The sequence below is a fragment of the Protomyctophum bolini genome, assembly GCF_963924005.1.
Source record: "Protomyctophum bolini genome assembly, chromosome: 5".
Lineage (NCBI taxonomy): Eukaryota > Metazoa > Chordata > Actinopteri > Myctophiformes > Myctophidae > Protomyctophum > Protomyctophum bolini.
In genome coordinates this window covers 18,291,652-18,314,302 of record NC_137866.1, presented here as the reverse complement: position 1 = coordinate 18,314,302, position 22,651 = coordinate 18,291,652, and the positions used below count along the sequence as shown (strand labels likewise).

The 22,651-nt window shown below is 47.5% G+C and overlaps 2 protein-coding genes across 2 annotated transcripts in view; both read right to left on the bottom strand.

Annotated features, from left to right (window-relative positions):
• mtcl2 (microtubule crosslinking factor 2) overlaps positions 1-22,651 on the bottom strand; it is a 272,313-nt gene that overhangs the window by 168,819 nt on the left and 80,843 nt on the right. The gene's annotated exons all lie outside the window — the stretch shown is intronic.
• bsna (bassoon presynaptic cytomatrix protein a) overlaps positions 1-22,651 on the bottom strand; it is a gene marked incomplete at its 3' end in the record, with an annotated part of 107,723 nt that overhangs the window by 9,749 nt on the left and 75,323 nt on the right. The window contains 6 exon segments of the mRNA XM_080764534.1: positions 639-3,195; positions 7,122-8,082; positions 9,376-9,629; positions 12,718-12,882; positions 13,460-13,501; positions 14,747-20,077. Of these exon segments, the coding sequence (XP_080620660.1) occupies positions 639-3,195; positions 7,122-8,082; positions 9,376-9,629; positions 12,718-12,882; positions 13,460-13,501; positions 14,747-20,077 (9,310 nt within the window).

The window sequence follows — 22,651 nt, the reverse complement described above, 5'->3', positions numbered from 1 at the left end:
TCATATTAGTTTAAAGTCAATACTTTCATCTAGTGGAAGCACCTACCACCGACAAAGAAATATAGGTATTTTTATTTGTATTCTATTCTATTATTGTATTATTGTATTGTGTATTGTGATGGACATTATGCAGTGTAGACATTAAAATACTGTATCACAAATAATACATAAAACACACATCAGTCCAAAAGAAACATGGAAAGAAAAACCTGAAAAGGAAAAACAAATTGCACCTGTGCAACAAAAACCCTATGTGAATTCAATCAACTTGAAGCATAAAGGAACACCACCACGCCCAACGATCATGCCAGTTTTTGACAGAAAGACGACTAGACGGCCAGGCCGGTAGGACAGACGGATGGACGGAGGGACGGACGGACGAACAGGCTGGCAGGCAGGCAGACAGACAGACAGCAGTCCACTGATATACTTAGAGCTCCCAGCAAGACATATAAAGAAAACAAACCAGCATGCAACAACTATCTATCTATCTCTGTGTCTCTTCTCTCTCTTTTCTCCCCTGACCCTAGCCTCTCGTTGGGTGGAGGACTTTCAAACGATGATACGGTGGAAGGGGGCAGTAGTAAGTGGGTAGATAAATGCTGTGACTGGTCTGGGCATTCAGGTCCAACAATTACCTTCGCTGTCTGAAACAGCCAAATGGTAATCGTCTATAAGGTATGTATCGTCCGGCTTGTAGACATGGGTCCGGGGGAGGTCCCGTATGTGGTCCTGCACATCCGGAAGCGAGTGACTGGAGCCGTAATATTGGCCGCCATAATAATAGTGATATCTACTGCTGCGACTGTCGTATGGGTCATGACCTAAGCTGGACGAGCGCCCCGACCTCTCCACAAATCTCCCACCCAGGGGGCTGAGGGGGCTCTCCTCTTCCGAGTACTGTCGGGTTGGGTGGCGCCCGCGACTGTAGCTGTAACCTGACCGGTAGGAGGGAGGGCCCCGGTCGTCCCTTTCATAGGACCGGCTGCGGTACGCGGGGTAGTCCCGGGCTGAGATCTTGTCCATGCCGTAGCCGGTGGAGCGTGACCGGCCTGTGGAAGTGTAGTAGATGCGGTCATCCTCCTCCACCATCATGCCGTAGTGACGGCTAGCGCGGCTACCGGTGGTGGCGCCGGCAGCCTGGCCGTCATAGGTGCTCTGCTTGAAGCCGTAGTCCTCGATCAACTGCCGCCCTCGGACGCGGGAGGCGGGATAACCCCCCCCACCGCCAGGCACCGTGGATGAATAGGCCGCCAGGTCGGCCTCCACATCTCGAGCTTCTTCGATGGGCGAGAACTTGGAGATCTTCTGCTCCATGATTCCTGACTTCCTGTGCTTGCTGCTGCGTTTGGAAGACGCCATGACGGCGGGCGCCAGGAGGCTTCTGGAAGTGGATTTCTGCGCCCCAGTGCGGACACCGTATTTGTAGTCGTAGTAGTCGTGATAATAGGGGGATCCCCCACCCATGCTAGCGCTCACGCTCACGCTGCTGCTGCTGCTGCTGCCCCCTAGTGGTCCGTGCCTGTAGCTGCTCTTACCCCTGCCGTGGTGGTCGTACAGCTCTTCCGTCGCCGCTTCCTCCTCCCGGCCATACGAGGATCCGCCGCGCGTGGAGCCGGTGCCGCCATGGTGACCGTGGACATCGCCCGGGTAGCGCCCGCTGCTCCCGCCGTGGTGATGCATCATGTCTGCTGTCATCGTGCCCAGCCCATCTTTGGCGGTGAGTTCGCTGACGTCGTCAATCATCATATAGTTCCGTGGGACGTTCTGCTCCAGACCAGGCGCGCCGTACATCCCTGCGTCCCCCGTGCCGTAGGTGGAAGGGCTGTCGACGGCATGCCCGTAGGCATTGGAGACCGTCGAGCTGTACTGGCCATATGAACTGCTCGCTGTGGTGGTGGTGTAGCCATACGTGTTAGCTGTTGTTGTGGTGTACGGGGCGTACGTGCTTGCTTGAGTCGTGTATTGGCCGTAAGTACTGGCCGGCATGGTGGAGTAGCCGCCATAGCCGCTGGAAACGGGTGCAGAGCCGTAAGGCCCATAGGAGCTGGCCAGGGTCGTAGGCGCAGCGTACTGTCCATACGAGGCTGCCGAACTGGAGTAGACGGCGTCCTGGGCCGTGGTCGTGACGACCACCGTGGGGTTGCTGATGGTCTCGTAGTTGGTAGGCATCTTGTGCTCCAGATCGGCCAGCGAGGTCTGCCTAGGTCTACCCGGGTGTACAGTCAGGATGTCAGCTTGGGGTTGCCCGGGGTACGGGGTGCTCTGGCTGGAGTAGGATGACACAGCACTGGGGTAGGGTGAGCTGTGGGTGGGGTATGGGGGTTGGCCGGGCGGTGCGGGCCCAAAGCCGGTGTGGCTTGGCGGGGGCTGTGTCTGGGGGGCGGCAGGGATCCCCAGGTCTGTCTGGGGGTAGGGTGGCTGAGACTGGGGGTAGGTATGGGAGGGGTAGGAGGTCTGAGGCTGATAGGAAGATGGTGGAGGGGGGGCATGGCTCTGGAGAGGTGTTGGCTGTGGTAGTGCCTGGGATTGAGACACCGATGGGTAGGGAGGCTGATTGAATGTGGAGGACTGGTAGGGTGCGCTCAGCGGCTGAATAGGCGCCGCCGGCTGGCTCTGAGAATACTGGTATGAGATGGGTGGGAACTGTGCGGCGGTGTTGAGATCACTGGGGAACTGGCTCATCGGGGCAGTGCTCGGCCTGGCTGCCAGCAGCCCGTTACTCTCGTAAGAGGCCGCCGCAGCTGCCAGGCGCAAGTTATTCAACTCACTGTCAGACATATAGTCCCTGGTGTCACCCATGCACCTCAGGTAGGCGATATCCCTCCTCTCCCTCTCCTTCACCAATGTCTCTTTTCTTTGGTGGATGCCCAGCTCCAGGTATCTGAGCTTGGCGTCGATCTCTTTCTCCTCCTCCTCCAGTTCGGCTTGCTGTTTTCTCAGCTTGGTCGACTCTTGCTCCACGGCCTTTAGCTCGTGCGTGAGGTCTTTGAGGAGGCTGGCTTTGGCCGCCAGGCTTTGGCCTTGGCCTTGCCGTGAGCCGGGCTTTAGGCTGGGCATGGAGGGCAGGTAGACCTGTGGCAGGGCGGGTGCGAGCATGGGCAGGTGGGTTGCGTTGACGGTCTCGTCTGGTGGCGGGCTGGGCAAGGTTCGCTTCACCTTACGTAGCAGAGAGCTCTGCTGCAGGGCAGCCAGCTGGAGGGAGACACAAAACAGAGAGACAGAGAGAGGACAGTGGTGGGATAGGGGACACAGACAGACATGGGAATGTGAACAGTAGTGGGACAGGGGACACAGACAGACATGGGAATGTGGACAGTAGTGGGACAGGGGACATAGACAGACATGGGAATGTGGACAGTAGTGGGACAGGGGACACAGACAGACATGGGAATGTGGACAGTAGTGGGACAGGGGACACAGAGAGACATGGGAATGTGGACACAACGGGATGGCAGAGGGTAGAGGTAAGCGGGAGAGTATATGTGAGGCACAGACAAGTAAGGGACAAGGAAGGAAGGTATAGAGCAGGGCAGAGGAAGGAATAATAGGAAAAGCGGAAGCAGAAAGTTGAAGAGAGGAAGAGAGAAAGAGGAAAAGGGTAAAGGGAGACAGAAAGCAGAGGATGGGAAGTGGCAGAGAACAAAGGAGATATGGCAAGGAGTAAATGAGCAATCAGAGGGTAGAAAACGAGAGGGTAGACGAAAGGAACAGTACAAATGGAAAGGGCAAAAGGTAAACGTAAAAAGGGGAATAATGAAAGAATTGAGGGCAATGGGGAAATGGGTACATAATAGGACAGAGAGGGGAGAGAGAGGGGGGTGAGAGAAAAGGAAATAAGGGAAGGAGGTGGTGATGACAGTGGGTGAAAAGGAAAAAACGTGAAAGACACGAGGATAAACAATGAAAAACAAGAGGAGGAGGAGAGCAGAAAGAGGGAATCAGAAAGGAAGACAAAAAGAAAGGCCCCGGATATACAGGGGAACATACAAGAGGACACAGACACAAGGACAACAGGAGTGGAGCTTGTGTTAGAAGACATGAGGAGCACACAGTTCATTGAGTGATTGTCAGCCTCCCTTTGTGATTTGACACCTTTTATTTTGAGCACATTATTATTGCACCACTTAAAGGAGGGCTCCCCTGTCGAATCAGTTTATTCAACTTGTGACATTTCTGACGTCACCAGTTGAATAATTGTCACATAACCATGTCGATTACTTATAAAAGCCATGGAAAACCCACATGTATTGCATATCATCCTAAATCCCCTTTAGTTGATCTGGATGAACTATAATAAAATGCCGTATGCGGGTGGATTTCTCATTTTCCCTTTGTGTTGACCCATCCCATGGGTTGTGTGTTTTGGTATGAGTCTAATGGTGTTAAGTTCTCTGTTCATGTGCAGGAGGAGGGGACCAGCTGTAGCTAGTTAGAGGACAAGGTCAAGGCCATTCTGCCTCTCTCTCCTACTTTTGGTTCCTTTGAGTTACAGTATAGTTCCTAACTTTGGTTCTGCACATACTGTACAGTATACTACACTTTCACACATCCATACATACGTATAGGCCTACACTTCAATTTGTCATGATTGAGCCAGTTCATGACGCCTTTCATGGGAAAAAGAATCACACGCCTTCGTAGATAGTGTTGGCCTGCTACACTACAGTAAGTCAAGTGCTAACTGTGAACTGTTTACCATATGGTTGTTAATGCTCCATAAGCCTTGTGTGAACCTCATACTTTAGTGGCTGATTCAGATGTAGACAATCTCAGCCTGCAATTTGTCTGAATAATTAACAGGACGTGCGGGGGATTGTGTGTGTATATGCTGGTAGCTACAGCATGTTCATTTAGCAAACCCTCAGTAGAGATGACTTCAGCTGTTTTTAATTATTATTTTAGCTAAGTTAGCACTGTGTGTTCTGGTACTGCTTGTCGTGTCAATGTGTGCGGGGACCGCAATGCTTGTTTGTACAAGATAAGATTCCCCTGGGGACTGCTTTATCTTCTATCTATGAGTGGGCAGAAAAATAAAATATTCCATACCACACAGCTCTGGGGATCACAAAGACAATACTACTACAGTATGGCCTGAAAGAAATAAAATAAAATCCACAAACAACAAAATAGATAAGCCATTCACACAATTCACATAATAGAACTTAAAGAGGGCATAATACTCCTTCAGCTTCAGAGTAAATAAAACCATGCATGTACTTTTTTTTATCAACTGAAATTTCAGTTTTCAGCCCTGGGCCATGGCTCAGTGGTCCAGGCATGCACCTTGGCTGGCAATCCAGTCTGGCAGTGTGCCGCGGGTTCGACTCCCGATCCCGACGGCCTTTACTGCATGTCTTCCCCCATCTCTCTCCCCATTTCATGTCAGCCTACTGTCTGTCCCTCCATAAAAAATATAATATAAAGGCAAAAGCCAAAAATGAATCAGGCTACTGAACGTGTATGCCTATGCTATCAGGATTGATTAGATAAAACTATTAACACCCAGGGATACATTTATTCAACAGAAATATCCGTTTCCAATGAGAAATTACAATTGAATCCATATTGATAGAAGGGTGTTATTATAATTACACAATGCTAAGTTGAGAGTGAAAACGTATAATGCACTGGGATAGATACTTGCGTTCTATACTTACAGTAAATTACATCTAAGTGCACTTACAGTATTACTGTTTACCTGCAACCCAACAGGGACTGCTTTTGGAGGTTAGCCCAGTGTTTACCAAACCATGACTATTGGCATCGAGTCTTCTCTCGTGTCTGCAGTTTTTGTGCGCCGTCTTTTTGAGTGAACAGAAACAAACTGAATCCTCACAGTAAGCCCTACGCTAAATATTTTGGCGTCATAAACACATTGCATCGTGACTCGTGACACATTGTGAGCTTGTATGCTTTCTATTTTCACCAGTAAAATGAAAGGTTTTTCCTTTACTGGTATACCCAGAAGAGGGAAATCATTCAAAGTGGTTCTAGAAACACACCATAACTTCAGTGATATTTTGTATTCAGAACTTTTAAAATGACTAATGGCTTGAGTAACTAATGGCTTGCTTTCATGTGTTTTACTTTCAATCGTCTCATAAGAGAAGCTGTCCATTTTCCCCCCACCAGCAACAAATCTGTTCAAATACTCAGCGTAATAAATCTAGAGGATTTTGAAGACAACATTTTACTCTGAAAAGGCCATACACATCAAAATGGATTAGTCATTATATAGCACGGACATGAAACATTCATAGTATTCATGAAAGATTTAAAAGAGAGCAATGTGGAATCAAAGGAACCGTCTCAATCAAAGTCATACAGAGACATGCAGTATTTATGCTGCTGGCAATATGTAGGCTACTTCAACAACAATCTAAACCGCAGGCCTGCCTGACATCTACGGCCAAATAAATATGCTTTTTCAAATATGTGAACTGTGTAATGTCAAGTTATTTTAAAGTTGTATAAAACTATCCATGTATCCACGAGTCACTATCACATATTGCATCGTGTTTCAGTATCTATTGCTGTTGTTCTCAAAGCGGAGATTCCCAGGGGTCCTTGAAGGGTGTCCAAGGCTCTCCAGCAAGATTAGTAACAGTTAACCTTCAAAGATGTTCAAGAATAGCAGATCTACAAGCTCACAATGCTTGTACAGCACTGTACATCTGCAATTCTTGCTATTTTCGAACAATTTTGAGAAATTACACATAATAATGACATGCTCAAAATATGGACGCCATGTAAAGTGTTTTATTTTACTATTATTTCATCAACTTGAAGTTAGCCCAATGATAATTCTGATCAATTCTGTATGATACTGCATACTGCAGATTGTCTTTTTCTTAATGATATTATCTTTGGTCAAATTATAATGGCCTCTGTGATTTTATTGTGTTTTTGTGAGTACTAGTGCAGAGTCGAGGGCAAGAGCTTTCCAAATAAGATGTTTGAATTAACTGCTAAGATTCAAGATTGTGAAACATAAAATCACCATTTTCGATTATACTTTTAATTAGTTGTATTAGTTGTATACAGTATGTCTATATGTGCATGTGTCATCAGTCTAGCTTGTGCACACTTGTGCAAACTGTGTGTCTGCGTGACTGTACCTGGCTCTGCAGCGCCTGCTGTTGGTACAGGGACAACCTGGCCTTGGTGTGTTCATCCGTGGTGGGGCTGAGGGACTTGGGGTCCGACATGGACCTCTGAGTGTTCTTGATGGGCCGAGGCACGGAGGGATGACGCTGGGGCGACTCGGCCGTGTAGGACTTCTGCTGGGGGGTGACGTGGGCCTTGTTGTTCAGCCTCTCGCTGGACAGAGAGGTCTCCAGGAGCCGGTGGGGGGACACGGGGGAGACGGGGGAGTAGAGCACCTGCGGAGACTTGGGGGGCCCGGCCTGCTGCTGTCGGATGATGCTGGAGACGGATTCGTTGTGGAGGTGGTTGTGCGGCTGGTAGTTGATGTCCAGAGGATCGGGCCGCCGGCGGTCAAATTTGGCCGCGTTCGCCGAGATCTGCTGCTGCTGACGCTGCTGGTGCATCATCGGGTCCGCTAAACCGGCTTGCTGGGTTCCGCCAGTGGATGATGAATATGGGCTGACGGTTGTGGGGACGCTGATCTGGGGAGCCACTACCACCTGTGACTGGGGCTCCTGGTCGGTCTGGCAGGCCAGGCTCTGGCCCTTCTGGGTACGCTCGGGGCCTGAAATGTAGTGGATGATCTCCACCTTGTTGGGGTCCGGGACGGTCACGTGGATGGCCGGAGAGATGCCTCCCCGTCCCGCATGGTCCGCCGCGTCCGTCTGGCAGGACATTTCCCTGATGGTCTGGACGGCAATGTTAGAAGATGCCATCTTGGAAGTGTCTGGTTTGGTGTCGGTGGTCGCAGTGGTGGTGGTGGCGGTGGCGGTGCCGGTGGCGGCAGCGGACGACTCCGCGTGGCGGGAGAAGCGGGAACGCCGGCGCCGAACCGGTTGCTCCCACTCCACCTTGTCCTCGTCGTCATCGGTCTGAACGGAACAGTCGACACTGCGGCCCCGCCTCCTGCTGCTGCGGTGACGCATCATGTACCTGGAGGAGGAGAGTGGGCAGGTGGAGGTGACGAGGGAGAAAGAGGGGATGTAACGTATACAAAAGGGGGGCGAGTGAAGCAGGTGGAGAGAGGAGAGAAGAGAGAAAAGAACAGCACAAGCGCTTATTTTTAGCTCAGTCTGGTCCATTGGCATTTTGAACAATCCTCAAGGACCTCCCCACCTCACCTACAATATGCACATATTAGTTCTTGAAAACATCTGAATCTTCTGATACACCTGTACACATCAGTAATGTAATCTGGTTTAAGTATACGACGGAATAACAGTAATTTCAACGTAATTATTGTATTAATATTCAACATTTATGTATTTATACTAGTTGTACACTTGCATCGAGCACCAGAAATCATAAAATAAATGAAGAATGGTGCATTTATATAACACCTTTATCCAAAGCGCATTACATTCATCCATTCACACACCGCAGGAGGAAACCTTGCAAGGCAACAAACTGCTCATCGTAAGCAGTTGAGGGTTTAGTGTCTTGCTCAAAGACACATTGACACTAACTCAGGAGGAGCCCTGTACTGTATCTCAAGCGGCTCTAACTGCTGAGCCACCGGCCGATATTCAAGCTCACAATGCATTGTGGCACGACCACAACATGTTGTGAGTTTATGTATCTGCTATTTGTGATGAGCGACACCGCACACGCATTTACCAATCTTTTCTTTTGTTTACCGAAAATATAATTAGATTTCTGAGAACACAGTAAGTCAACTGTATTTTACGATTATAACATTTTGTTTAGTCTTTAGTCTTTTATACCCATTCAACTAGAAACATGATAATAATCAAAAGAGAAATGCTGGGAGATTTTACTTTTAGGTTAGTCTGCGTATGTGTGAAATAAATCTATGAATTATTCATGACACCATGCTTGTCAGCTACTACATCAATTCAATTCAATTCAAAGGGCTTTATTGGCATGAGAAAACATACGTTTACATTGCCAAAGCAGAAAGAACAATACAACAATACAGCAATACGATCAAAACAAAAATTACATCACATGGCTTGGTTTTTTAATTACTGGAGGCTGTTTTGTTATAATTTCTCTGAATTAAAGTTTCTATAATCTCATAAAAAGCTTTAAAAAAGAAGATCCGAGCAATAACAACATGTGGAGGAGAGGAAGTAAAGTTCAAAACAAAATGTTATTCTATAAAAACAAGTATTGTACTATTGCACGCACGCACGCACGCACAGCCCCCCCCCCCCCCCCCCCCCCACACACACACACAATACATATTATACACTATACACTAACCTCTCGTCCGTGTCCTCCTCATCCGTCTGCACACAGCTGTCCACGGCCATCCTGCGGGAGGGGGAGGATCCGTAGAAGGCCACACCCTCTCCGTCTGCCCCCTCCCTGGGGAGGCGGGTCATGGAGCTGTGCTTCCTCATGCTGCTGCTCCGGGTCTCGGCGTGCTCCTCCTGGCTCCGCAGGCACGTCTCCGACAGGGAGTTGGGCAGGGAGCGGGACGCCGGCTGGGAGTCCGCCAGGGCCTGGCCGTCCATGTTGGAAGACACAAATCATGGTTATTTAACCCATTTTGACCAAAAGGTTTTCTGACGTTCTGATGCACATGCACACGAACATGTGCATGTGCTATTTTCAGTGCGATGTTTATAAGCACCAGACTAGTAACTAGTTAATGTGAATGGGCTCCATATAATATGGGTATACATTTATTTCATTGCATTGTAGTGACTTGAGTGGACACGGTGGGGGGAGAGTTTCGAGTCCCTTGATCCGAGACAGAGTCAAGTCCAAGTTAAATTAAGGGCGAGACTGAAATGAGACCGAGTAAATGAACATGTGGACTCGAGACCGGACTCAAGACGAGTCAAGGACTCGGGTACTACAACACTACTGCATTGTTTTGCATCTGGCAGCTGCCAAAAAAGTTATACACATGATACATGTAAGTTTACCCACATGACGGCATTTTTAGTTTTTCTGTTACAGAAACAGAAAACCCACTAAATGTTCAAGTCATTTGTAATACAAGGGTATCGAATCCTTGTCCTACCATCTGTTTCAGGAGTTCATTCAACTAATGCGCTTATTTGATGAGTAATAGTCACCCAAATTAAAATGTTCTCAGACGGAGTTGCATTGCATCCCTCCAGAAGATAATTAAAATGTAATGACTATAGTAAATAAGAAGTGTTATGTTACTGAAATAATCAATTTAAAGGTGATATAGGCAAGTTTTCAGTGTTTGTACACAGAATTGATCGAGTGTTTCCAAACAAATTAAAATCTAGCTCCACCCCCCTCCCCCCGTCATTCTATTGGCTGAGCCAGGTCACTTCAGGCTATGGGGTTGTTGTTGCTGCTGGGAGGGACGCTATGGATATTGCGCTCGTATGGCTAAATATGACATTAAAAAATTATGAATTTCTATCGATATCATAGTTACAACAATGACATTGAGTTGACATGTTTTTTTAAGGGTAACTGTAGCGTAATCACAATATCACAAGACTGACACGACGAGTCCCGCAAATGAGGAAGTAGGAAGTAGTGGAGCAGACTCACTGGCTCTCAATTCAATTATCTTTCATTTGTAATCGTGCATATAAAACATATTGCCCCTCAAATGCCCCAGCCACTACAGCATCGTTCATGTGAACTACTTTGTCCACGGTTATTCATCGCTATGATGATCAGCGACGGCTTGTCACCGTTGGCGAGCACGGGTTGAATGCAAGCTTCAAGCCGGCCGGACCACCAAACCATGCGCTATACATAGCGATTCTCATAATTTCAACAGGTTTACATATTACATCATAAACATACTATTTCACATGAACAATGGTGAAACTAAGATATGGGGATAATATTATACTTGCAAATTGCAAGTATAATATTATCCCCATATCTTAGTTTCACCAATGCGATTTCATTGCAAGTTGCAATGAAATCGCATTGCGTTTTCATTATAATACTGCTGGGTCGAACACACATGCAGTCACAGCCTCGCGCTGCAATTGGCTAAGACTCCGCGTCACCCCCCACACAGACCCTCCTCCCAACACGACGCTTCCGTCCCGCGACATAAACAACAGTGGATATAAACAGATACAAACACATAGAGGGAGACAAAGGGAGAGTGTATGTCTACAGGGCAGCAGCTCAGCATCAAAATATAGGGGAAGATAGAGGGAATAAGGCCACAAATATAGATAGATAAATATGTTGATTTTTGGCTGAAAACTTGCCTATATCACCTTTAAGCATAACTAAATACATTTTCTTTTTTGTCTTCAGCTCCTCAGGGGTCTCCAAATTCCAGCCCAGTCCACCTTTTAAAGATGACTTGAAATTATGTTTTCAGAGTATTAAATGTATAATTATATTGTGAAATAGTGAAATGAGAGCTGTGTGAGAATCAGACAATCACAACGATGAGAGCTGGGTTGAACTGCCCCAGAGCTTTCCAACCTCCAGATGTCGTGAAGATACTTAAGAATTTGAGTTCTTCATTTCAGCCCGAGCCCAACGGGATCCAAAGGGTCGGGAAGACAATGTATGCAAATTGTTTGGGTCAGATAGAGTTCTGGTTGCGCGATAAATATATCAATAAATGATTTGTCGAGTCAAATTATGGTCATAATAAAGAAAAATTGCTGTTTTACAAGCTTTAACAAACAAGTCTGCAACCCTTGATTGCACTTTAGAAGGATAATAAAGAGGTACGTTTTTGTTCTTCGCCAATAAGGAGAGAGACGTTGTGGACTGACAGTTTTTCATGATATGAATAATTGTGAGTCTTATTTCGAAGTAACGCCGCCAGCTCCAGGAAGTGTAAGCTGCCTAATTGATGAGGTTAAACCGACAAATCGACAAACTAACGGATCAATATGCTTTTGGCTCGCTCACCTTTTTACAGCGTGAAAACTATGCACTATGGAAGTACCGATCTTTCGTTTGTCCGTTGCAACAGTGGTGACTGGTGACTAGTTTTTATATCATGGAATACGTTTTTACGTCTCTCTTCCCTTCCTCTATCTCTCTCTTCCCCACTCTGTCTCTCTCACTCTCTGAACCACTGCTGACCAGTTTGGTATGGGTCGGGCTGGGCTCAATATTGTATATTACGACCGGACTCAAATAGGGCCCAAATCACTTTTTGGGTCGGGTTTAATTTAAATTTTCAGGAATATTGAGAACTTTAATTAACATGCATGTCTTTTAACCCATTTTGGGCCGGGAACCCCTTTTGGTGTTAGCATTATGCTATGCTTTAGCTATTGAACAATCGCAGATCTACAAGCAGATCTACAAGCTCATAGCGCGCCACTCGGTGGCGCGCTATGAGCTTGTAGATCTGCGATTTTTGAAAAATCGAAGAACGACTGACATAGAAACATAGCTTTTTCAGAAAACTGTCAGGATGTAGAAGACATTTTTTGAATCTGATCTCAGGTCAGTGAGTATGAGCTCAGATTTTGGGCACTGGTGAGTATGATGACCCACCTGGATGTCAATTAATCCACAAAGTATAAAACTAAATCTAACACAAAGCAGTGCTGAATCAACTTTCTGTTACTGCATTTTGTTTGCTGAATACCGCTAACAATTTTGCGGTCCAGTCACCTGAGCTGCTGCGGCCGCTGTCTTCTGTCTCTTCTGCTCTTCCAGCTGCTGCTGCAGCTGTTGCTGCAGGGACTGGATCTGGTCCAGCTGGGACTTCTGCTGGGCCAGCTGTTCCCTCTGGAGAACCAGCTGCTTCTCACGCTCCTGCTGCTGATGCTGAAGGACCTGGTGGAGGCACAGGAGTGGGTGGAGATGGAGACACAGATACAGGAGGAAGACATATAGGAGGTATAGGTGGAGGAGGCAGTGCGGTAAGACGATGAAGGAGTAGAGAGTCGAGGGGAAGGAGGAGAGGTCAGGACAGGATAGTTAGCATTTCTAAATACGGCATTCTGTTCCTATGAGTTCCAATCTTAATCTCAACGAATCCAAATCAAACACAAGAATGGCAACCAAAAGCCAAGACACCTGCAACGGAGCACATGAATGGAGTGTTATTCTTGTGCTGATGGATTAGTTTTGAAAATGGATCCAAGTTAGATAAGCATAAGCTACTGTTGCTTTGTAAAATACAAAGCATGGAAGCATATAGCATACATGAAGGGCAGCATGTACATTACCGGTGGAGTTGCTTGTCATACTGTAGCAAAATGCATTTTCTCTGTGCGTACAGGCTCGACATGGCACGCAGGTGGGAATTAGGAATTAGGGGTTTCTTATGCTTATACTGTAGGATAATGAGATGCATATTAGTCATTCCATCTCTACAGTATTTCATTCACAATAAGAAAGTCTTTCAAACCTGCTTTACAGAGTTAACTGTTAAGTTTTTCAATTGCTTGTTCTATTGAAAAAGAAGCAAATCATCACATTAGGCCCTCAATCCTGTTACCTGTTAAAACATGTTTAAGTCATGAACTACGGAAACCAAGTTAGTGAAACCTGTATTTTGCCAAGTGCATATTGTTATTGTCTTATTAAGGATTTGCATTTCATATCATTGACATAGCCTATTTGTGAAATGTGATTTACAATTTATTGTATGTGGAATAACTTGAACTTGAGTAATTAATACTACATAATTTCATGGAAGAATCTGTACATTTTCCTGGCAAATCTCACTATCAACAACAAAACATGCTATAAACCAACCGGTCATTGATGGTACATTTTCCTCATTAAGGTTAGACACAGACAAGTAGACTTCTTGGAAACAACTGAGTGTTATATTGTGTTTATGTTATAATTGTATTACTGTTCCTTATTTAAATTTGATACAGGTCTACATGGATCATTAAGTCATCTCAGTTGGGGTACCCTGCATAAAGCCAGGTTTTGACTGATTTAATTTATTGACATACAGTATGATGCAATATTTTGTCTACAAACACGTAACATCACTTTTATAACTAAAATTATAATCTAAAATGTGGAATTTGTAGGATGGTCTGATTGATACTGCAACACATCTGCAAAACCCTGCACACATTTGTGCTTTTTAGGTAACTTTAGGGGTCCTGTTTTGGAAAATATTTTTCATTAGTGTCTTTTTCATCTGTCAAAGCAGCATTTTTCGCAGTACATAAAACCACCAAAACAACAACAAGCATGCAGATGAGACCATTCACATATAGGCTTGCTTTTCATCGATTTTCACCAAAAGTATCAGTATCCCTATTCAACCAACCACAAACAAACAAACAAACAAACAAACAAAAACGTACAAGAACAGCATTACAAAACCAAACACAAAAGACCACCAGCACAGTATACCACAACAAAACAACCTTGCCAAATGAAAACACCAGAAACAAACAAACTCCCTAGACCGTTTGTTCACCCAAGACCTGTAAAAAGTCACTGCATGCCGATCTGTTCTGAGGTTGAAACAATTTCAATTTTGTCTGAAGCACACCACTCAGCAATATCAATTCAGACCTCCCCTGTCCAATAGGAGTTAAACAGAGGCAAGACCAAAGGAGTATCGCAAGCCAGGTTGGCGCTATAGAGGTCTGCTTTTTATTTCTCTTTTTTATTTTTACAGGTCTTCGGTGGACACAACCTCTATCACCTCAGCTTCCTGTTCTACCTGTTCCTTGATGTTCTGAAGCTCGTGTATCTCCCTTTGCACCAGCAGCTGCTCCTTCTCGCGGTGTAGCTTCAGCTCCATTCGCTCCCTCTCCAACTCCTCCTGCAGGCGTAGCTGCCGTAGCTTCTCCAGCTCCACGCGCTCCCTCTCCATCTGTAGGAGCAGCTCCTGCTGCCTGTGCAACCTCTCCTCCTCTGTCTCCCCCTCCTTGTGGATGGCTCCAGGAGGAGGGAATGGAGGTAGACCCCCTGGGACGGGAACTCCACCACTCTGGGCAGAGGGGAGGCCTACGGGAGGCTGGGCGTAGCCCTGGGTTTGCGGATAGGCGTGGGCCACTGGCTGAGGCTGAGCACCTGCTTGTTGTTGCTGCTGCTGCTGTTGTTGCTGACTGTTCAAGTGGGCCTGGGACAAGTTGATTGGCTGCTGCTGTGTCTCTGTTGGAATGGTGACCGTTCCTGTCGGTGAGGACGTGGAGGTGACAGTGGCACCTATGCCCAAGTAGACAGGTGTGTCCTGGACAGCGCCAGTGGCTGGCATGGCAACAGACATGGGTACACCGACTGGTGCAGGGGTGGTTTCCGCAAACGTGGAGGCAGCAGTTGTGGCTGCCGCCTGGAAAGGACTCGGTGATGGGTAACGGAAGGGAGCTTGCCCCGTAAGTGGCATTCTGGGATTCATTGGTAGCCTGGTCAGACTGGATAGGGGCACAGGTGTCATGTTGGCAGAGGGGAATAATGGCCTGTACACGCCTCTCAGCAGTGGATGAAGGACTGAGGCAGGCTGCGTGGTAATTGGCACGGTTGAGGCAATGGGGGTGTTGATGGTGGAGTATATCATCCCATCAGCGGACCTCATTGCTGTGGGGTACATGGCTCTGAGACTGGCCTGCCTGGCATTGATGAGGTTGGTCAGGGCTTGGTTGTGAGAAATGGCCTTCCCGTCTGCTCCAAACAACACGTTTGATCGCATTCCCAAACCAGCAGCAAGTCTGGAGGAACCAGGCCCAGTTCCTCTCCCCAAATTGCCGTACAAGTCTGGATTACTTCCAAACCGGTCTATGGAATTAAGTGCTGCACACATACGGCTGATCTCTCTGGCAGTAGTGGCACTGTATTGAGCCAAGTTGGACTCCCCAAAGCCGGCTATATCACGAGGAGAGTAGCCATAGTCCGAACTAATATTAGAGAGTGAATTAAACCTCCTAATGGGAAGGGCTTGTGCTGTGAGGTCCCCCCCGTGACGTAAATCAGTATATGAGCCATACTGCATCCCCATGCCCATATAACCTGCCTCATAGGCATACTTCATAGAGGTGAGGTCCACTGCAAGTTCCCCGGTGGCTTGAAATTGTGGATCTAGCTTAGAGTGGTAGGACTGCAGCCCAGCTTCTGCTAAGTTTGTATCAGACATTGAGGGCTGAAGCCTGCCAGGAAAAGGCAGCGTGTAGGCCTTACGGCCATCCATTTGGTACTCGTACCTTCCAGTTTGGCCTTCCGGTTCAGACTCATAGGTGAGGGGTGGAGCAGAAGGAGGCCTTATGCCCTCCTTCTCTGTCACACCAACGCAGCTCCCACCAAACGGCAGCCGGTAAACAACATCACAACAGGCTGGCTGGTTGTCTGGTTTAATCTGACCTCCAGTCAGATCCATGGCATCCTGCCCTTCTTCTACCTTCACCAGTTGAGTAACGGCTCCTTCTTGACCTGGTCCTCCATCAATCTGTACCACCATACTGTGGGGCGCATTAGGCCCAGGTGCGGTCATCATACCAGGAGGAGCAGGCTGTCCTTTCAGCTCAATGACACCAGTGCCATACAAATCAGAGTTGACGGCTGGAGATACAGAACTGACCAAAGCCGAGGCACTGCTGGTTTGGCTGACCATCAGATCTTTCTTCAGCAAAGGTGCAATCTGGCCAGTGAGGTTGAACCTAGCCAGGGCAGACGTCTGTTGATGCTGCTGCATCTGATGGTGCTGCTGAAGCTGCTGCTCAAGAATCTCTTGTTGCATCTGGAGCTTCTCCTGTTGTCTCTGCAGCTCCATCTGTTGTATGTTCAGGTCTTCCAGTTTGGCATCAATCTTTGGTATTGCTGGATCAGTGGTTGGTGGTTTGTTCTGGGAGAGGCACACAGCTGGGCCCATACCCTGGCCCAGATCCACACGGTTCTGGTGTGGGTCCCCGTACACCGGCTGAGTCATGAACATGGAGGCAGCAACAGTGACGCTCACGGTGGTTGGCGTGGTGGTCTCTTGGGTGTTTAGGTTCATAATCAGTGGTTGCACAATTGTCGAGTGTCTGCCTCCTTCCGGTCCACCATGGTACTTCCTACTATCTGTGGCCAGGGAAGTGAGATCCATTCCCTGGTCAGTCATTATGGCAGGATTTTGTGTTGAGAGTGCCCTGAGATCCACAACACTACCCCCTTGGATCATATGGCCCTGTTCCACCCTGGACGTGCCTGGAACAGTGGATATACGACAAAGGGAGATATTGTCCATGGACAGGGAACCTCTGCTATAGACTGTTGGGGCCATGCTGGTTCCCACGTTCACCTTCTCCACTCTCTGTGATTGGTAAAAGGTGTGTGTAGGAGACTGATGGTGGTAAGGTGGCGTGTCAGGTGGGCTGCCGCAGGGGGAGTATGCCTCAAATGTTGACTGACGACTGAATCTAGTAGGCGAGGACAGAGGGGATGTGGCTGTGTTTACTGTCATCGGCCGAGACGGGCTTGGTGGCGGAGAGTATGGGGCATCCTGGGAAGACTGCTGCCGGTAGATACGTGGGGAATTGGACCGGTGTGAGGTCTGGGTGGCCTGAGCCAATACTGGAGATGTGGGTCCAGCACTGTCTGGCTGCACCCCCATTCCAGAGTTCAATGTCTGGGTAGAGAACTCAACTGTTACCCTCCTAGATGGTGAGCGGGTGGGACTCTGCGTTGGAGGCGAAGGAGACAGAGGAGGACTGGTGCTCCTGTAGTAGGTGGTATACTTAGGAGAGCGAGGCTCGATAATTCTTTCAGTTGAAGATGTTGAGCTGTCTCGTGCTTGGACTCCCCTGGTCTCTCCTACCCTTCTGGTGATCACCTCCCTCTGGCTATATGCCTGTGTGATCTCGGCTATCTTGCTACATACACTAGAGACTGTAGTTGTGGATGTGGAGGGTGTTCCCGTGTGCCTGCTGTACATACCAGCCTGAGTGGATGTTATAGTATGGCTTGACGTAGTCTGAGAAACGGTCACTGCATCTCTGGCATAAACGCCATAGGCTGCGATCGTTGTGGCGGCCACTGCAGGTGTTATGCCATTCTTCCCTGTCTGACTCTTGTCTTTTTGTCCATCTTTGGCAGTGAAATGCTGTGTCACACGGACATCAGGGATCCGTCCTCCAGTCTCAGCAAAGGAGACTGGAGCTGAGATCTGGGTGGGGCTGGTTCCTGGGGTCAGCAGAGCATTGCTTTGCTCCAGCAGTTTGGCAAAGGCTGAGCCAGTGTCCAGGAGTTGTTTTTCTGGGTAGGAGCTCTCGATCTCAATCGCTACCTGCTCATCGGTGGCTTGCTGCATCTTGGTGATGTTCTGAGACGTCTGACGGATCTCTTCATAGATATCCGTCTCCATCTCCGATGCCTCGTTGTCGTATCCAGTTTGTTCCTGTTCATATTCGTACTCATCATCGTAGCCCTGACCGTTGACGTCGTCCTCGTAGTACTGTCCATGCCTGCCATTTTGCGGCTGCTGTTGCTGCTTCTGCTGTTTCTGAAGCAGCTCCGCCTTCCTCATCATCTCCTCGTACACCTCCTCTGCACTCTTCAGTGGTTTGGAGGTTGAAGATGGCGCTGTAGTCGTCGTGGCAGTCGATGACTTCTCAACGGGGGAGTAGAGGGACATGAAGGTGGGCAGGTTGTACTCGCTGCCCGACTTATAAAGCTTTGACTCGTATCCCTCTGCCTCAGAGTCGAGACTCTGGGGGGAGTATTCAGACGCAGAGGACCGGTGGAGCTCCTCCATCTCTGCTGCTTGCCTCCTCTCCTCAGTCGGGGAGGCGTCTTCAATCGGCGAGAGGTTGCTGGGTGGAGTCTTGGACCGCTCCCTGCGCCTCTGTGCCCTCAGTTCTTCTTTGTCTCTCTTGGTCTTACGAGCGGTGCTCCTAATCCTCTGTTGCTCCACTTCCCTCATCTTTTCCTGCTCCCTCAACAGCTCCTCCTCCTCTCTGAGTTCATCCTCTTCTGAAGAGTCCTCGATGGTGGGGAGGAGTGGCCCGTGGGAGCGGTGCCGTGCCTTCCTCTGCTGCTTGGCTTCCTCCAGCCTCTGCCTCCTGCTGGGGCTGCTGTCGCTGTCCTCTTCCATGGAGGAGATGGAGGTGGGGGACTGGCCTGAACCAAAGGACGAGGAGCTGGGAGGCAAGGTGGAGGAGTAGTCGCCCCTGGAACGTTCTTCAGGAGACCCCGTCAAACTCTCCATCTCTAGTTCGGGCTCACGGTCAAGACTGAGGTCGTTTTCATTGCCCAGCTCCATGTCCCGGCTGTAGCTGTTGGTGTTGTTGAGTTCAATGGTTTTGAAGCGCCTCAGGCCTCCCTGAGAAGCCATCGAGTCCTCCTCTCCCTCCTCAACTGAGCCTTTGTACATGTCCGTGGAGCTGTTGGTCTCCTCCTCGAAGCTGCTGGAGTGGTGCTGTAGGCGACGCTTCTCTTTCCCCGAATCAGAGATCGTGTGCTTGTGGTGGCTCTTCTTGGGCTTCTGGTAGCCATATCCTTCATCTTCCTCATCCTCTTCCTCCATCTCTTCCTCCTCCATCTCTTCTTCCTCCTCCTCGTTTTCCTCGTCAGCACTCATCTCCATGAGCTGTCTCCTCATGAACTCCTCATCTGTCATGGGCTCTGTGGGCTCTGCATCTTTGTCCTTCTTCTCCTTCTTGTCCTCCTTCACTTCTTTGTGCTTCCCCTCCCAGTCACCTGCTCCAACCTCCTCCTCCTCCAGGATGTCTGCAAGCTCCTCGTCTGAGTCGTATGCCTCCGGTGTGATGGACAGGGACCGGGGCCTCTGCTTCCCTCGTTCGTCCAGATCCCTGTGCCTCCTTGCCCTGCGATCCACCTTCTCTTCCGATAGGCTCTTCTCTAGTAGGGGCCTCATGGAGCTCTCCAGCTTAGTGATTTCAGAGGGGCTCCCCGGGGAACCCCGTCCGCTGATTCCCCTCTCGCTCAGCTTCATTTCTTCCTCCTGGATGAGGCCCGTGATCTCACTGTGGGAGCTGGAGATACCGTCCGAGGAGTAGCCTGTGTCACTGAGGCTCTGGGGACTGCGCGAGAGGTCGTGGTTGCTGTTGTTCTTGGTGTCCTGCAAGGGACAGAAGAGAGGGGGGAGGGGGGGGCAGAGAGAGAGGGAGAGAGAGAGAGAGAGAGGGAGATAATCTATTAGAATCTCTGGAGGACACAGGGTTAACTTATGATGTATATCATTACTGTCGAGCATAAACCTCTTATATCTCCTAATTATTTGAACTTTTAGAGTTTCTTTCCGTAAATCAATGCCCTACTTGATCATTCTACAGTGTCACACAATAGTATAGTTTTGAAAAGTAACAGTTTTGGACATGAGGTTTCCACCCAACAGAGACGATAATGTGGTCTTGTGGTGAAGATGTGTTAAGATCTGGTAAGTAGAGTACCATTTAGGCCCGATGGGCCCTATTTTCGACGGGTGCCTTACCCCTTATCCCTAAAATCTTTGCCTGTTTTTTACTATTTTGATAGTATATACCCGATCTACAAGCTCACAACGTGACGGAAGTTTGGCTTTTTGAAGTCTTTTAAAATAGTTAAATGAATGCTGAGGACTTTATTGTGCCACAGGTAGCCACTTTAATGTACAGTATACACGGCGGCATACAATATTATGGATATCCATTTACACTGGCCTATGGCTATGTGGGCCTAAATAAGTACTTTTACCTTACAGATCCTAATCTGGTTGCTTGTGTAATGGCAAGTTTAAAACTCTTTTATTTGCATAGATGAAAACTGGTAAAACAAACAAACATATAGAGCAGAGAAGGAGAAATTAAATACACACAAAGAACTTACAGCAGGATAAGGTAGTGGTTATTAGGAATATATCAAGTTATTCCACCTGAGATGTATGCCCTTCCTTTTTACAACACTGAATAAAATAGTATGGTATGAAATGTCAATTCCTCCTAACAACTCATGTTGTCCTTTAAAGATCAAATAGAACAATTTCACTCAATTGCATTGTATTTACAACACGAAGTGAAATTAGTGTCTTCTATATTATCATGCAGTGGTTAGTTAAAGAATGAAATAAAAAGTATAGTTGTAAGATATTAAACAGGCAAACTAAAAGTAGTGCAATGACTGGTAACTGATAAGTGTTAATATTGTTATTAAAAATAGTACATTTTTACATATTGCAGTTTATTGGTTTATATGTTTTTTGGTTTACCGGTATGTTGTTTGTCTACGAGACAGAGCCATTGATAAAAGATTGGCATCATGTTATGCTACAAGTTGCTGACCACACCTCTACAACTTACAAAGAGTAGTGGTAATGATACAAGCATGCATTTGGCATTGCAATTGTGTTTGTTACATGGTTCCAATTACAGCAAAACTGTAAAAAATATCCCTCTTAAATCAATGGCTCTGCCTACCCTAATCCAAGCATAACATGCCAAATCATGATTTCAAAGGGACTGACCTGGTAAAATGAAGGTATGGATGAACAAAGATAAAAATTGGTTTTAAAGAAATGATCGAACATCATACAATAAAGATTGGAACATCAGTGTGACATTCACTCCTGTTGACCGTACTCAATATTTTACACAGTAACTTCCTCTGTGTTCATTCCTCCATTTGTACCTTTGGATGTACATAGCGGTGCAAGCTATAGGGCTGTATTTTGCGTGTCTTGCGTGTCCATTTGGCTATTCTGAGTGGCCAAAGAGCATTGACCACGCCTCCAGGTCTTAAGTTAAGTAATAAGACCTGGTACTTAAGACATAAAAAATACAGCCCTTTAGTGTGGTCAGACGTGGTGCTTAACAGACACTTTGGGTGCGTTCGGAAATGCGCACCGGGAGCGCACTCGCCTATTAGTTTGTATTGGCAGTGTGCTCAGTGTGACTATTATCCGAACGAACCCTTTTAGCGTGAGTTTTGCAAAAGGGGGTGTGGCCTTGATGACGTATTTTACGTACGGCTCACACTATTAAATTCCACATTGCACCGCATCACACAGGTGGGCAATGGAAGACGTTCCTCAGTTTGTTTTATACTGAGTGTGACATTATTGACTTTAACGTAGCTGAGGGAAAAGACAAACAAAAATGTTAATTATCATGTTGGGTGTTAGTAATTCATGCAATATGCCCTTTGAGTTCCTCACAACTCTAGAGATAATAATAGGTTAAAATAAATGAATGAAAGCTAAATATGTTCATAATAAGGCCGTCCAGGTGCTGCAGGGGTAAACTGTGGTAAATTCCGGTGCCTCTGGCTTGGCCGGGTGCTCCAAGGAAAACAATTGCTCGTGCTCATGTTGCTGCATTAGCGACTCCTACAGTACGTGTTGGTCGAGGTGCCTGGATCTAGGAGGGATACCGTGTTCCTCTGAATTCAATACGCTCCCGGTGAAAAGAAGAAGTTGCGACTCTAAGTGTATCGGTGGAGACCTGATTGTCTTCTCTACACATTCCCCAGACCAGAACGGTAATGACAACGACATAAAAACATGGGGGGGGGGGGGGGATTGGCACAACGGCAGAAAAAACAATGTCTGAACTAGTACACAGAGTGAATGAGTTTTAGTGCTACATTGAGCTCTGTGCCTTTTACTTGAAGAAAAGCTTTGTTGGATGACGAATAAAGATAACGTATAGAATAGTAAACA